General features: G+C 42.9%; 1 protein-coding gene across 9 annotated transcripts in view; it reads right to left on the reverse strand.

The window, feature by feature from the left end:
- MICAL2 (microtubule associated monooxygenase, calponin and LIM domain containing 2) overlaps positions 1 to 16,086 on the reverse strand; it is a 191,914-nt gene that overhangs the window by 65,776 nt on the left and 110,052 nt on the right. For 4 of the 9 annotated variants that reach the window (XM_083164104.1, XM_083164101.1, XM_083164102.1 and 1 more), the window contains 5 exons: positions 14,390 to 14,491; positions 12,644 to 12,727; positions 12,049 to 12,235; positions 8,220 to 8,302; positions 7,156 to 7,255 (listed from right to left, as the gene is read on the reverse strand). In XM_083164104.1, the coding sequence (XP_083020230.1) occupies positions 7,156 to 7,255; positions 8,220 to 8,302; positions 12,049 to 12,235; positions 12,644 to 12,727; positions 14,390 to 14,491 (556 nt within the window). Of the gene's footprint in view, positions 1 to 1,454; positions 4,224 to 7,155; positions 7,256 to 8,219; positions 8,303 to 12,048; positions 12,236 to 12,643; positions 12,728 to 14,389; positions 14,492 to 16,086 lie in introns of those variants that run through there. The other 5 variants (XM_083164107.1, XM_083164105.1, XM_083164109.1 and 2 more) reach the window with 4 other exon arrangements.

Genomic DNA, 16,086 nt, shown 5'->3' on the forward strand with positions numbered 1-16,086 from the left:
GCAATGTCGCTGTGGCTCAGACATTCAAAGAACAGCAATAATTATATGAGGAGTTTTGAGTTCCTATCTTCTGAAATGCTGCTACATGTTCCATTCAGATCACAATGTAAACTATAGAAAATCAGAGAGATCAGTCAATATTATCAAACCCATCCTAAAAAAAAAGATACAGGGGGCTCCTGGATACATAGGCAGATCCAAGAAGGCAGAAGACAGGTAATGACTACAGAAAGGAGGCAAAGGGTAAGAGTAGAGGGTCTACAATGATGCAGAAGAGATGTGAGGAACAGGTAGTGACTATGGGAAGAAGGCAGAGGAAAGACTAGAGGTTCTACAGAGGAAAGGACAGTGGTCTAGAATAAAGAGTTACACAATACTTTTGCTCAATAATTAGGGTTCAGGAAGTGGACTAGATTAAAGTTAAACTAAAAGCAATAGAGAGCATGACAATCTCAGAAAGAGAAGGAAAAAATTAGGACAAAATGAGGAGGAAGAACAAACAAATTTAAAAGAAATAAGAATAAGAGGCAACTATAGACAATAATGAGACTTTGGGGACTTGATATTGATTATATGTGATGCTCACTGACTCCATTACAGTGTTTTGTAAACTGTTATATCACCTTATATCCTACTGTATATAATAAAAAGTATTTTGTTGCTCTTCACCTCTTTGAAGAAAATTCAAGAGTTGTGTTACTCCATCTGGTTGTGCACAGCCGCCGGCACTGACATTGTTGTTATGTTGTTCTGTCATTTTGATGGGCTGGCAGATAGTTATTATTATAAAACCAGTTTCCTTCTAGCCTTGGCCATTGACTTCTTTGAGCTCGTTGTTTGACATCATGTCCACAGCCATGATGGACATGCCTGTGGCATGATGTGGACATGCCAGTGGACATGATGTCACTCTCCATATACAGCATCTTCACCATGTGCAATATAGGCCTTGCACCAATAATGTAATGCTTTGATGTCATAAATCAGACAACCGATTGGTCTTTAAAGAAGGTCAACAGTGTCCTACTCCCAACTTTACCTGAAAACATCACACAACAGACCGACCATCACTCACTTTGTAGGTGCAAGAGGGAAGCCATTTTGAACTGCTCATCAGAATAAGAGGTATATGGCCAACATTTACAAACTATAAACAGTAACAGGACAAAGTATGAAGGCCACAATGCAGTGTTCGGGCCCTTTCTGGTAGGAAAAGTTGGCCACAAAGCCACAGGTGGCCTGGGCAATGGCTGCCGTGATCGCTAGACACTTCCGTTGATTCCCTAATACTCTTTCTTCTGTTTTTTTTTTTCCTGAACAGAATAGTATATGCACAGCAGGAAACATTAAACCATGTATTCTCTTGTTTTGCTTTCTAGGAAAATATTACGAGTCCGGGGACTCAAAAATAAAAAAAATGAAAAAGAGAAATGAAAGAAATGAAACCAAAGAAATTAACGAATGACTACATTTATTCTCGTTTACAGATCATATGCCATCAGGTTGAACACATTTTCCTGTATGCGTCACATATACATGTCAGAATGAAACACAAGATAGAAAAATAGGCACTTCATTTGGTAAAGTACGTGATTTAAGGTCCTAAGCAATAACCTGCCCCAAAAACAAGAGGGAGAGGAGCGGAAAAGGATCCGTTTGAGAAGTGTCTGCAACAGAAGAAAGACAGAGACATGGAGCAGGGCCGGTCTGTATGAGCGGAGCGGGACGTGGGTTATTCGACATGCAGATTGAAGAAACAAATCAAGGCACAAAATTAAGAGTGAGTTCAATGCAGAGCTCGACAAACTACACAACTAACCCTCTATACTGATCTCACAGTCGGGGTCCGGTGTAAGGCTTCGCCACACCCTAGGCAAAACTTCAACCTAGTGCCCTACCCCAAATAGAATATATTCCCATTCTTGTTGCATAATGTAAGTGGGTGCTATTCTATAAAAGTAAGGATAGATTGTCCCTTACAATGAAGATAAAGTTGTAATATGGGTAGAGTTGGGGTCCTAGCAGGGTGGTCACATAAAAAATTTGAAGGAGGGTCTGGGAATGACACGCCCACCTCATGTAGGTCCTGATATGTCAGCTATGTAGTGTGATACAGGTCTGGGTCTCTTTTCAACCAATGGATATATAACCGTCAGCTGGTTATGTGTATACTGCAGGCAGTCCGTACCAGGACGTGAGGTGCATGGATTACAAAGCTGGTTGTGTGTATACTGCAGGCAGTCCGTACCAGGACGTGAGGTGCATGGAATACTACAGCTGGTTATGTGTATACTGCAGGCAGTCCGTACCAGGACATGAGGTGCATGGATTACAAAGCTGGTAATGTGCATACTGCAGGCAGTCCGTACCAGGATATGAGGTGCATGGATTACAAAGCTGGTTGTGTGTATACTGCAGGTAGGCAGGATTACTAACATACTACACCCAACTGGACCAGAAGATGTGTATTTTTACTGAATTATATATTGATAATAAAATATTCCAGGTAAAACACCTATCTCTCCATTTCCAAATTATTTGCTAAACCAACCCTATAACATAAGAGGAAAATAATTAATACCGATATCTATCACCGGATGCCACAATATTACCCAGCTCGAATGGTTCATTTTGTTGCCCTTGGATATTACAAGAAGGCTTTTGCTTAGTTACACTGGGGTACATTTCCTAAAGCTTTTAAAACAGGCAAGTAAAGGTGTTCCCAGTACCAACCAATCAGATTTGGTCTTTCATTTCCTAGTAAGTCATAGAGAATGGGGAGAATCTGATTGGTAGCTACAGACAACGCCACCATTTGTCTGTATTAATGCTTTAGTAAATCTATATATAATGAAATCTGGATTAAAGAGATGAATGTCACAGATCCAGCATCTTAGTATGCAGTTGCTGTGCAAAATGATGCAAATGATGCAGGGGACGTTTAAATAGACTGCAGCACCTCATATGCAGCAGCCGATGGACTGCATGACGAGCGTACATCCAGGGCAGCCGAGAGGGGGGGGGGGCGGGTACTAATTACCGGGGCCCAGCATTCCTCTTGGCTGCCCTGCGTACATCTAAGTAACACCCAGGCTGCTTAGGAGATCTACTAAATCATGTACCCAGAGTCAGTGAATTAGAGACTAAGGACAGAGCCACTGGTGATCACTGTCAGCGTCCCATCACCGCTCCCATGTCAATCTTGCTGCAATGTTTGGGTCACTGCAAGTAACATCGCAGTCCCAGATCTGCACACAGTGGTGTCACTAAGGGGGTGGGGGCTGTTCCTGGAGGATGACACCAAATTGCTGGCTCCTCCTCAGTGACAGGAGACAAGCGCTGCAGTCTTACATTACGTGCAGCACTTGACTGTACCAGGTAACGCCAGCTTACTGCAGTAGATCCCTGATCCGATCGTTAATCAGAGTAGGGTTTCCAGGAAGACAGAGCATCCTGCTTTATTCCAATAATAAATAGATGAGGGAGAGTGAGGCCCTTTAGGTAACTGTTCTGTGTCTAGTTATAGTGTGGGAGGAATACACTACTGTACAAGAGAGCCATCTCCCACGAGACACTCAGATAACCAATAACATAATCAAAGTTACTACCTGCTGGGTTGAAGCAAGTTCCACAGTCAACCGTTTACTAAACTAGGAATTGCACCCAATAGTATTGCAAATTGTATCCAATGCAGAACGACGACGCTTGGAGAAATAAAGCCTGCGTGTGGCTAAAGTTGAGTTCATCCAGCATTGGAGTACATAAATGCACTCAGTGATATTTCGTGACAGGTCTTCTCCTCAGCCCAGACAATCTCATGTTTCTGATACAAAGTACTTACTCAAACTCTGTCTACAGCCCCCCCCCCCCTACCCCCCACACTACCTCCATAGAGATGATCTGAGGTTGTCTAACCAGTTTACAGCACATATTAAGCAGTGTTATTAGTAGTAACAAGGTGCAGGCACGTGGATTATGGATTACGGAGGGGGAACTCTTAGCATGTTATTGGTGCGGATTATACCAGACAGACACAAATTGCTCCATTACAACACACAACACAGTTAGGGATGCAAAACGCGTTAGCTGTGAGGAAATAAAACATACACTGTATAAATATATTTGGGAGTATTAGTTTAGAAACTTTGGCAAGCAAGAGAATCACCTTATAGTAGCGATACGTCAGCCAAGAAGTGGCCGCAGAACTGGAATGTGAGAAGGGACTAAAGTAACAGAGACAGGAAGAACAGAGTGAGGAAACAGAAGTTTGGGAAAACAGATGGAAAAAAAGCTTAATATTTAAAAATGTAAAATTATTCAGACAACTCAATTCGGACACAGATTTTTCAATGCAGATAAAAAAAACAACATTTATCAAACTAAATAAAAAACAAAGACATTTATCACCTTCATTTCCACAGTATCCGGATGGCTGACAGACAATGTCTATGTCGACACTAAAGGTCGACATGCACAAGCTCAACTTTATAAAAAAGTCGAAATGGAAAAAGTCGCCACCTGAAAAAGTCGACATGAATGTTTCACACTATGTTTTTTTTTTCTTTAATTTTGTGGACTTGGTAGACATGGTGAAAAGGTTGACATAAGCAATATGTCGACATGAGCATTGGTCGAAACGTGAAAAGATCAGACTTTAGGTATTGAGGCATGAAAGGACTGAAGCATGGCAAGCGAGGCGAGTCATGCAAGGGGGAGGGGTACTCTAATTGGGAGTGGACTTTCTCAGGTGTCGACAGTGGCACACAAAAAATGATGGTGAACTTGTTCTGACGACGTAATATTCGTCAACATAGACATCGTCTGTGAGCTATATCACACCCAATTTCCTCTCCTGAAATGATCAAACCTACGAAATGTCTGTGCAAAAAAAAAATCTAAATTTGGCACCTGGATTATGGTGAGAAAAAGTAGTTCCGTGTTCTGAAATGTTCTGGACATCAGTCAATCCAGAAAAACACATGGAACAGAAAACTACTTTCAATTTGGCAGATAGGAACAAGGCTCATTTTTCCCGGATACATTCTCTAGACTTCTGGGATAAACTCAGGACTAGGACAGAACTGGGCAACTTAAGCCTTACAGAACTACAACTCTCAGCATGTTAGGAGACATGCTGGGGGTCCCATAAATGCCCAGCTCTGCTCTAAAACATTGAAATTAGGGGACTTCATAAAAATTTGCACAAGTTTTGTTGCATTTTGTTGGGAATTGTCTTCCAGGTAAATGATCTGGATTCCAACACACAAACAAAACAAAACTAAATGCACATTGTAACAAAATAGAAAAACAACATCAAGAAATTGAAACACATTACAAATTAACAAAATTGCCTAAAAATGCAAATTGTATAAAATTAGTGCTAAAAAAACATATATATAAAATAGTTAAATTCAGCCTCACTTACAGTATCTGTAATTATGCAGTAATTGGCGCAGCAGGTCATTACAGAACCAGCATCAGTGACGTGCAAAATGTTTTCTCTATTAGACCATTTATCATTTTTTATTGCACATTTTATATCCAGATTTGAGAGTGTGATTATTCGCAGACACTTTTCCGGTCTCTCATTTTAATTAGTCAATATTTATATTAACAGCTACTATTTTAAATCTGGGTTTTACATTGTCGAGCCTTGGTTTATGTCAAGGGAGTTATGCTGAGATTACATTAATATAAATATTTATCTGGTCCCATATTTGAAATGTTGCGACGGGATTGCTGGAATTTGTGCAGAATTGTATTCCTTTTATAAACAAGGAATTTTGCTATATTAACTTGAATTATTCGGATATCAGAAATGTTTAGACCAACAGTGGTAAAACTTAAATAGTGCGGCACAACTTAAAATGTACGGCACATTTACACTTTTACAGTGGATAAAAAGTAAATTTACTAACAGGGGCCTGTAAGTCTGTGGAAGGCAACATTGGCGGTAGTGTCTATCTCACTCTGTGCCATAGACCAGTGGTTTCCAAACTGTGTGCCGTGAGATCCTGGGGTGCCACAAGACACTTGCTTTCAATTGATGGCCCTGGACCAATTCAAATTATTTATGGTCAATGTAATAGGCAAAACCTATTAGTCTTTGTGTCTACCAATCATAATTTATGTTAACAAATAAGAGCGAATCTTGTCTCTCACCACATAATTAATCCTAAAACTGACAAATAAACACAATTATTTAATTTTATATATATATAAAAAAAAAAACTTTTGATACTCTAGGGCGCCATGAATAAAAAGGTCCAAAGGTCATCGAAGGTCCAATTTTATATCTCCTACTTTAAATGGATTTTTTATTGTTACTGAAGATGAATTTGGAAGACCAGAAATGTATAAAGTAAACTAGGCTGCCTTTTTGCTATAGGACTGGATGTAATGCTGGGTGAGGATGCCAGCTGAAATCAAAGTTGTTGTTTTTTAAAGGGCCAGTCATTTACAAGGCAAAACCATGCCTTATTAATGGCTGCCCCTTTAAAAAACCCTCCGAGTTCAGCCGGCATTCCGCACGTCCGCCGTACTCGCCCACATTTCATCCTGCCCATAGGGTTTGACAATGCGGGGCAGGAATTTACTGCTGGTTCATATAGTTCACCCAGATTCGTACACTGGAAAAAAAAATATATAAACTGTAAACCTGAAATGTTGGACTTTTGCATAAAAAAGTGCAAAACTAACGCGTCTCCTTCAATAAGCATATAAATTAAGTGTCTCGGAAACACCCTCAGTGCATGTAATGCTAGTATGTATCGCCATGACTGTTAGCTATTTGGAAAGGCTCTCCTGTTTGGAAGTGGAGTTGTCACCCCTGGAGAAGCCATGCTGAGCAATGGCGCATTTAGTTGTTTTAGAACCAAAATGCATTGTGCGCTTGCTCAAATAAAAACTGTAGGGAAGGCCCTGCTTCTTGGTACATGAGGGTTAGAACCTCCAGAAGCACATACAGTAAGGGCACGCCCACACTCAGCAGTTCGTACATGTAGATGTATTTTTGTTCATTGTCCCTGATATGGCGGCTTACACCATGGACCACACCGTGCATCCAGTTAGACAGGCGGCTTGGGAAGGCAAGAAGATCCCTTGTCACCGCTAGAGGCCAGCTTAGCGTTTTCCTAAATAAGGAAGTCATGATACCTGGAGAGCTTTCCTCTGAACTGCTGTCAGCGCTGTACGGACTATCCGATGTGACCTCAGCAGCTCTGGCTTCTTCCTTTCGCCAGGTTTTATCTTGATCCTGCAAAACAGAACCCCAACACGGTCAATGGGTCAGCCATGTGGAAACAGCTCAAAATGGACCAATTGGTCATTAGGAGACCAGATCTGGGCAGTGTTGCATAAAAAAACCACTGCAACCCACTGCAAGGCCACTTTGAATAATTGGAAAAAATTAATTCGTAACCCGCCATCAAAGACCCTCCGGAGGTAATGCCCCTGGCCCAGCCTGCTGCTGCTTGAAGGCCCCTAGAATCTGGAGGCCCTGGGCTTGTACCCAGCAAGTCCATACATTAAACAATTCTGAATGCTAGACTGCATTAAAGGGTAAACAAGAATTTATCAATTGAAATATTGGTAGGTGTTAAAACAGACTACAACAAATACAGATACTTAAAATAGGACATGTGCCTGAAAACACCTATTTAAAGCTCAGAAACAATGGATTCCAGAAATGTAACAGATACATTTTAAATCACGGACTTTCTTTTGCAAATATTGAAACAATCCGTAGAAGCCTACAGTGTGTTTCCATGGCTAACTTCATTGCTAAGGGAAGTCAGTGTTTCACAACTTTAGGTTGCAATGTGTGTTTCTGTGTTTTCAACATTTAAGACCCACATTTTATTTTAAGTTTCAGAAATGATTGTTGTGATTGCAACATGCATCACAATGGTATTAATTAGCAGCTAAGTTACTGTTGCTACTCTGTAGAAATGACTAAAAACAACAATAAAAACATCCATTGAATAAAAACCTAATAATAGCTCACTATTGACTGGAAAAAATGCAAACAACCAAAAATAGAAGCATCTTGGAGAGTCCGTACTAAGGAAGCGAGAGACAGATCTGCAATATCCCAGAGGGAGGCTATAAACAGCAACGCATGTTATGGAAAACTGAAGGCTACTAGGGGCAGAGTGCTGGTCTATTTCCTGGGGGGTGGGGGGAATTGCGCGGGCACTTGGAGAATATTCCAATCTCACCTGCGATTTGGAATCGGTCCTCCGCTTCCGCTGTTTACTGCTTGAGAACGAGTGCATGAAATGTGGCTGGCAATAAAATTTACCTGGAAAACACAGAAGTAATACGTATCAGACTGTTGAAGGGAGGTAATGCCCGGACGCACTCACATTTTTCATTTCGAGGCACAGTAAACGGCTTTCACAGGGTATCCGGATGAGAGGTCACCATGTAATAGCCCAAATGGTCAAAACGCCGACATGCGCGAGGTCATCACAAACGAATGGTCGACATACCAATGTAACAAGGTTGACGTGCATTTTCACAGTTTTTTATTTTGTTACGATTCATGTGGACTACAAATTGGAACGGTAAAGTGCCTGAAGCTTGGCGAGCGATGCGAGGGTTACGTCCTACACTAATTTGGGTTCCATTCAACAGGTGTCAACATTGGCACACAAAAAAAAAAACAGAAAAAATACCTTATGTCAACCTTGTCATGCATTTACCTTTTTCCCATTGACCTTTAGGAGTCAACTGTTTTAACACCGCAATAAAAATACATAGGGGCAGATGTATTAAGTCTGGTGAAGTGATACAGTTGCTGGTGATAACAGCAGCCAAACAGCTCCTATCTGTCATTTTTCAAACCCAGCCTCTAACCTTGACCGTTATGAACGGAATGGCTGCTGCGTTATCACCTTCTACTTTATCACTTCTGCTTCTACTTTATCACTTCTGCTTCATCAGGCTTAATCCATCTGCCCCACATTTATCTATTTGCGTGATACAGTGTAGGCAGACAGCCTGAACGTATTGGTTTTCAATTCAGTTCGCTGACATAGTTTTTAGAAGAAACATCTGAAGTTGGATTAAGCATTAAAACGGACAAAAAACAAACGTAATTTCTTTTATGCATTTATAATGCTGCAGTGACAATACATAGATTGGATTGTTACATCGGACATGAATTATATTCTGCACGCCCTTTGTGAGGAGAATGGCATCGTACTCCCGGGCTGGTAACTTATCGGCAATGGCCAGTTGATTGCTAAAAAATGAATGACTGTGTACTCTAACCTATCTACTTATGAGCTGTAGAACTACCAAGATATGCATCAAATTAGTTTAAAAATAGAATCAAGGTTGTCATATTCCTCTAAGCGGTAGGCCTAACTAAGCGCAAGGTCCTGTAGAAGTCTTGCACTATGCTCTCCTACACGCAATCCAGTTCCAATGTACAGCTGGACGGTCAATATGACGAACCGATATGGTCAACATGAATTAGGTTGGCAGTTACAAAAGATCAACACTGCAAAAAGGTCAACAGGTAAAAAGGTAGACAGTGCTTGAAATCAACAAGTACAAACTGTCGACATGAGAATGGTCCAAGCTGTGGTCGATTTAGTAGCAACACGATAGGGAACAGGAACCTTGCCTGAATTAAGTTATTGTAATATCCCATGCATATCGCAGTCTGTTACTGAGTTTCTTACAGTTTTGCAGCAGGAATCACATATTAGCAACAACCTAAGTATCAAACAGGGAATGTGAATAAAAGATTAGCAGATATTTCCTTAGAAAGAGAATTCTCACCATTGGAAACACGACTGTATGGAAAGTATTTTGTTTTATGTCAGAAGGGTAATAATATATCAATATCCATTCCTATCAAGTGGCAGATAAATTGCATTTTCTGTGATGATTATCTCATCCTTTTGATGAACATTTATTCGGTAACTACCTAGATAAGCATATTTTCCTTAGATATGTCATTAATTGGATGGAAAAAGTTCTGTAAAGCTACTGTACGTGGGAGGTGCAGGATGACCCCCTGATGCTTGGCTGAGGCCCAATTTGGCCATAAGTTATCATCATCATTGCACTGAGTCATCACAGTTTGGATCGACAGAGTCGTCGTCACCTGGGAGTGATAGAGTTTTCATTGGGCATCTACAAGGGTTATAATTTCTGGTATTAACAAGAGTCATCATCATCATCATGCATCAACAAGAATCATCACCGGGCAGTGACAAAAGTCTTTCTCATCGGGGATCATCGAGAGTCATCATTAGCAGGCATCAAAAAGAGTCATTATGATCCGGCTTTCGTAACAGACATTATTATTGGGCATCAACAAGTCTACATCATCAGGTATCGACAAGAGTCATCATTGGGCATTGAGAGAGTTATTATCGGGTATCAACAAAAGTTGCCATCATTGGTCGTCAAGAAGAGTCGTTGTCACCTGGGAGTGATAGTGTTGTCCATCATTGGACATCAACACAAGTCATCATCGGGCATCAATAAGAGCCATCATCATCGGGCATCAATAAGAGCCATCATCATCGGGCATCAAAAAGAGCAGTTATCATCCAGCATTGACAAGAGTCACCATTGTCAGGCTTCAACAAAGATCATCAGAATTGGGCATCAACAAGAGTCCTCATCAGTGGGCACTGATAGTCATCATTATCATTAATTAATATAAGTTTTCATTATCGGGCATCAACAAGAGTCCTCATCATCATTGGACATCAACAAGAATCACATCACTGGGAACTGATGTTTATTATAGGGTATCGACAAAGGTTGCCATCATCGGGCATCGACGAGATTTGTCGTCAGGCATCAACAAGGATCACCATCATTGGGCATTGACAAGAGTCATCATCATTGGACATCATTATATATATATATATATAGATAGATAGATAGATAGATAGAGAGAGAGAGAGAGAGAGAGAGAGAGAGAGAGAGAGAGAGAGGTTCCCCAACCCCTGCGCTCAAAGAGTGTGAAAGCAGCACCTCTGAGGGATTCTCTGTTAGACAGAATCCGGGAGTTGGGTATGAAAAGAAAAAAGGGGTTTCAGAGGGCGCTGTGAGATTGTTTTATATTTGTATTATACAAAATGTAATAAACTAAAGTATACAATTCATGTATAATCACATACAAAATGACATAAAAACATAAAAATGCACTGGCAGTTTATGATCACTTAAAGAGGTTTGTTGGCACTTGATATCTCCTTTGATTGATTGTTTTTACCGATGTTGGTATGTAACAGCAAAGTTCATTGGTTACTTGTAAATAGGAGTTAGTCGGTTGAGGTGTGGGGCCCCACACCTCAGTGCATTTTTATTTATTTATGTCATTTTTATTATGTGATTATACATGAATTGTATACTTTAGTTTATTAAATTTTGTATAATACAAATATAAAACAATCTCGCAGAGCCCTCTGAAACCCCTTTATAACCCATATATATGTTTGCACATACATGGGAATAAGTTCATCCTAGTCACCCGGAGGGAATTTAAAGTTTGGTGCCCCCCAACTCAAACATGGTGTGTGTCAACATTCACCTGTGCGTATCATCTCAGAGTCCAGGAAAGCATTGGACATGGGAGCTCTGTGCATGAGATCTGAGCCTTTTCTGAGCTGTCACTATTATAGTTTCTCTTGTAGATAAACAAGGATTATTGTCTGCAGTGTTATCTCATCATACAGAGCGCCAGGAACACACAGCAGCGGCCGCAGAACTACCCAATGCCAGCGAGACACCGCCTCCGGGCTGATTTGTACGAGGAATATTTGTTTTGCACATTTTGTTTTTATTAGTCAGCGGAGAACACAGAACTGGAATTATGAAGATATAAAGTACACCAGAAAGGACAGACGCGGCCAAGACCTCCGTGTCGCCCTGACTTATAATAATATATTATATTTTATATTGCGACAGCACAACTATTACACTATTATAATGTACTGTAAAACAGGCGATACTCTGAGGTAATTTTTACCACTTTTAGTAACCGCTCCCAATTCCTCCAGTGCCGGCGGCTCTTACCTTCTTCCATATTGAATACGTAATTCCCCAGACGGAGAACCGAAGAGCAGAAGGAACACTTGAAACATTCCCGGTGGAAGAAATGTCCCTCGGCGCTCAGCCGCTCCACCACGTACACGCGCTTCTGGCAAAAGTAACAGGTATTACTCCCTCCAATATTCGGAGGAAATTCCTTCCGTAGAGATCCCTAAAAAAACAAAGGAACAGGGGTGTTACTTCATTGCCCCCCCATGTGGAAAAACAGAATTTAACCAATAAGCCAGTACTTGAACATGGCAGGTCCGTAACTCACAGGGGAAGATACAAAGTACTAAGAGGCTCATTTATCAGCGATCAATAAAACTCATTGTGAATGATAAGTGGAGCTCCAGCTCCAAATTGCCATTTTCAAACACACGCCATGAGCTGATTGGCTGGAGCATCACTTGTCATAAGTAACGAGTTTTAAATAGCTAAACACCATTTATCGATACGTTTTAGCTATTTAAAACGTGTTGCTTATGACAAGTGGCGCTCCACCCAATCAGCTCAGACTTTTTGCAAATAGTGAACTGTACTGAGGGCAAAGCCTGGGAGAGACAGAATGTTTCAGTACCTTTCGGAGAGGAGAGACAGGAGAAGAAGGAGGAGAAGTAGAAGAATCACCAGGGAGTGCAGTCGCTGTTCCCTCCTGAGAACTCTGAATGTAACACAAAGTTGCATTATTCATCTACTCAGATGCACAGGGAGACAAGGGGGGTTATTCTGGTTGATTAGCAGCAGCCTTGAGAGTCCACCAAAGCCCGTCTTGCGAATGGTGGCCTCGCCACCACCCAGTTGCAAGGGAGATTCCCTCGCAGGGCCTTTTGGGATCCACCCTCATCATTCGATGGTCGGCGAACATCGAATGATGGAGATGTGCACGCATATAAAAGTGACTGTCAAGTCACTTACATATGCGTAGACGCTCGGTAGGAAGTGGGCGGTCAGCTGGCACCTGCGTCATCGGGGCATTTGCATGAGAACGCTCAGCATTTTCATGGGAACGCCCATGAAATGCTGAGCGTTCCCATATGTAAATACCCCGGCCCACCCCCCTCCACCCCCCACCCCCACCTGCACACTTGGGTGCGTGCACCTAGCGAACACCCTGTTTGCCGTGGCCGCAGGCACCCCGCGTCTGCACATGCGCAGAAATGTGCGTGTGAACGGTACTTGTTTCCTATCTGGGCGCCCAGGTTTTCTACGTACGGCACCGTAATGAAATCGGATCGCATCGGATTCGGTACTCGATGATGTACGATGGCATACGATGCTATCCGATCCGATCCGATTTCATTTTAAATCGGATCGCATCGCATGCGGTGCACAATGCTGTACGATGGCGTCCGATCCGATCCGACTACATTTTGTATCGGATCGGAGTGGATGGAAGGGTGGCACTTGGGAATCAAGGGAAGACACTTTGGTACCCAAGGGAAAATTCACAATTTTATCCCGAAGCGTGGCGAGCGCAGCGAGCCCCGCGAGGGGCGGTGGTACGCGTCCTCCGACTTTTTCATACCCCCACTATCCACGTCGGCATGGAGTTGAGAATAGAAAGTGTGGCGAGCGCAGCGAGCCACCGAGCCCGAAGCGTGGCGAGCGCAGCGAGCCCCGCGAGGGGACGCGGATACCTGTGAAGCCTGCGAGGGGACACGGATACCTTCACAGGTATTCGTGTCCCCTCGCGGGCTTCACAGGTATCCGCGTCCCCTCGCGGGCTTCACAGGTATCCGCGTCCCCTCGCGGGCTTCACAGGTATCCGTGTCCCCTCGCGGGCTTCACAGGTATCCGTGTCCCCTCGCGGGCTTCACAGGTATCCGCGTCCCCTCGCGGGGCTCGCTGCGCTCGCCACGCTTCGGGCACGGTGGCTCGCTGCGCTCGCCACACTTTCTATTCTCAACTCCACGCCGACGTGGATAGTGGGGGTATGAAAAAGTCGGAGGACGCGTACCGCTGCGCTCGCCACGCTTCGGGATCACGTGGATAGTGGTGGTGTCGTTGGTAATGGGGCGGTAAATTGCCATTATCAGTCCACTAAAAATTAAATCGGATCGCATCGCATCGTTCAATATCGTGTATGTGCATTTGTGGTATCCGATGCGATGCGATCCGATTTTTATACGGAAAATAGCATGGTGCGCAATTAACGTAGCGGGCGCCCAGATAGGAAACAAGTACCGTGCGAACACACAGGGGAGCGAATGAACCAGAATAATCCCCCAAAGTGTCATGTATGGTGAAGTCAGAGTTGTCTCTGCGTTGAGGTGTAATATGTGACCAGGGTTTGGGTGGACTCAGTGAGTCGCCACCTGCTTACCGGCTCTGATGTCCTGCTTTTAGTTCTGTGATCGCTCATGTAAAGATTGACCAGAACTTCTGCCACGGCGCCTATCCTGCTGGACACACTTCCTACAGTCATCTACCCAGCGAGAAGAACAGACAGGTGTTGAGGGCGGAAAGATGCCCTAGGGTCCTGGTTAGTGAGGACACCACAGCCAAGCACAAAGCCTGGGGGCATATTAGATATGGGGAGACATAAACAACACACTACCATGCTCTTCCATGCCCCCATCTACCCGCCCTGATCTACCCATGGTCGGAATATCCAGGTGATTCCATATAGTATTTAGATGCCTTGCTATACACATCTCAACTCTATAACTAGGTTTCTCAACTCCAGTCGATAACATGCCATGCTTTCTGGATTTTCTTATCATATACTTATCATTTTCTTATACATGTGAATGAATCTGATTGGCCGGGACAAAAAAGATTCAAACTGGGAGAATAACACAAAACAAGTATTCCTTCAATATATCTGATAAATGCTGCTCTAGCGAATCAGTCCCCAACTGTCGTTTTTCAAACACACGGCAGGAGCTGATTGGCTAGAGCACCATACACAATGAGTTTTAAATAGCTAAAACTCATTGATAAATGGGCCCTAAATGGGCCCCATGATATTTTGCCATTACAAGACATTAGGGGGTACATTTTCTAAGATGGGAGTTCTATTGAATATGGGATGTTGCCCATAGCAACCAATCAGCTAGCGCCTTCTAAAAGATAGATATCATCTGACTGGTTGCTATGGGCAACAGAACTCCCATCTTAGTAACCGTACCCCTAGTTCTGTGCTTGGTCTTACATTTGAGTCTCTACAGCAAATCTATTCCTATATGTAAGAAAATTCCTTCATGGGGTAGGAGTTCCCCTTCACCCAGGTAAATAGCCACGGCTACAGTAAGTTGTTCTGCAGTCAGCGTTGCCATGAGTTACGTCCACATTATTTCAGGCACATTTTAAACTGTTAAACAAAAACATCCCAGTCATTTCCTCCGGGATCTCCGGCTGGGAACAGATTTCGGATATTACAGCGTAACTGACGGAAATTCTCTTACAACTATCCCAGGAATCTCTGGATGCTAGTCATTGTAACTCAGGAATCTTTACATGCCTGCAGGCCTAGAGAGCACTCTTACTGTATTACTACCCTATACAAGGGGGGGGCAGTGTTATTTGTCCACTTATAATGTGTGTGACTGCCAGGGAATAACCAAGCACTGTATATCAGAGATCACACTGTGCCTTCATCTCCTCCCATCCTGAGAGCGATCAGTCAGCCTCTATGCACAGCGCGTTCTGTTCACGAGGACTGTGGGCACAACATCAAAGTCTGGGCAATGCCAGGTACCTGCTGCGTCATGGGGGAATGCAACACGCTCGCAGATTAAATCAGCTATCAGTGACACCACACAGGAACCGATGTGACCCGTTTTAAAGGGAAATGACCAACTCACATATGGAACTTTTTGTACCTTTTAAAAATATTTTCACAATTGTAATTTTTTAAGGGTCCTGCCCATGCACACTACCAGTGGTGGATCCAGAGGGGAGGGGAGGGGGGATGCTGCAGCACAGTTCAAAATTCAAATAGTGGAGCCACAGCAACTACCACCAACTTCCATTCCACACAGCTGGAGCCACCACTGCATACTAAATGGGGGGGGGGGG

The sequence above is a fragment of the Crinia signifera genome, chromosome 11 (assembly GCF_055691185.1).
Source record: "Crinia signifera chromosome 11, ASM5569118v1, whole genome shotgun sequence".
Taxonomy (NCBI): Eukaryota; Metazoa; Chordata; class Amphibia; order Anura; family Myobatrachidae; genus Crinia; species Crinia signifera.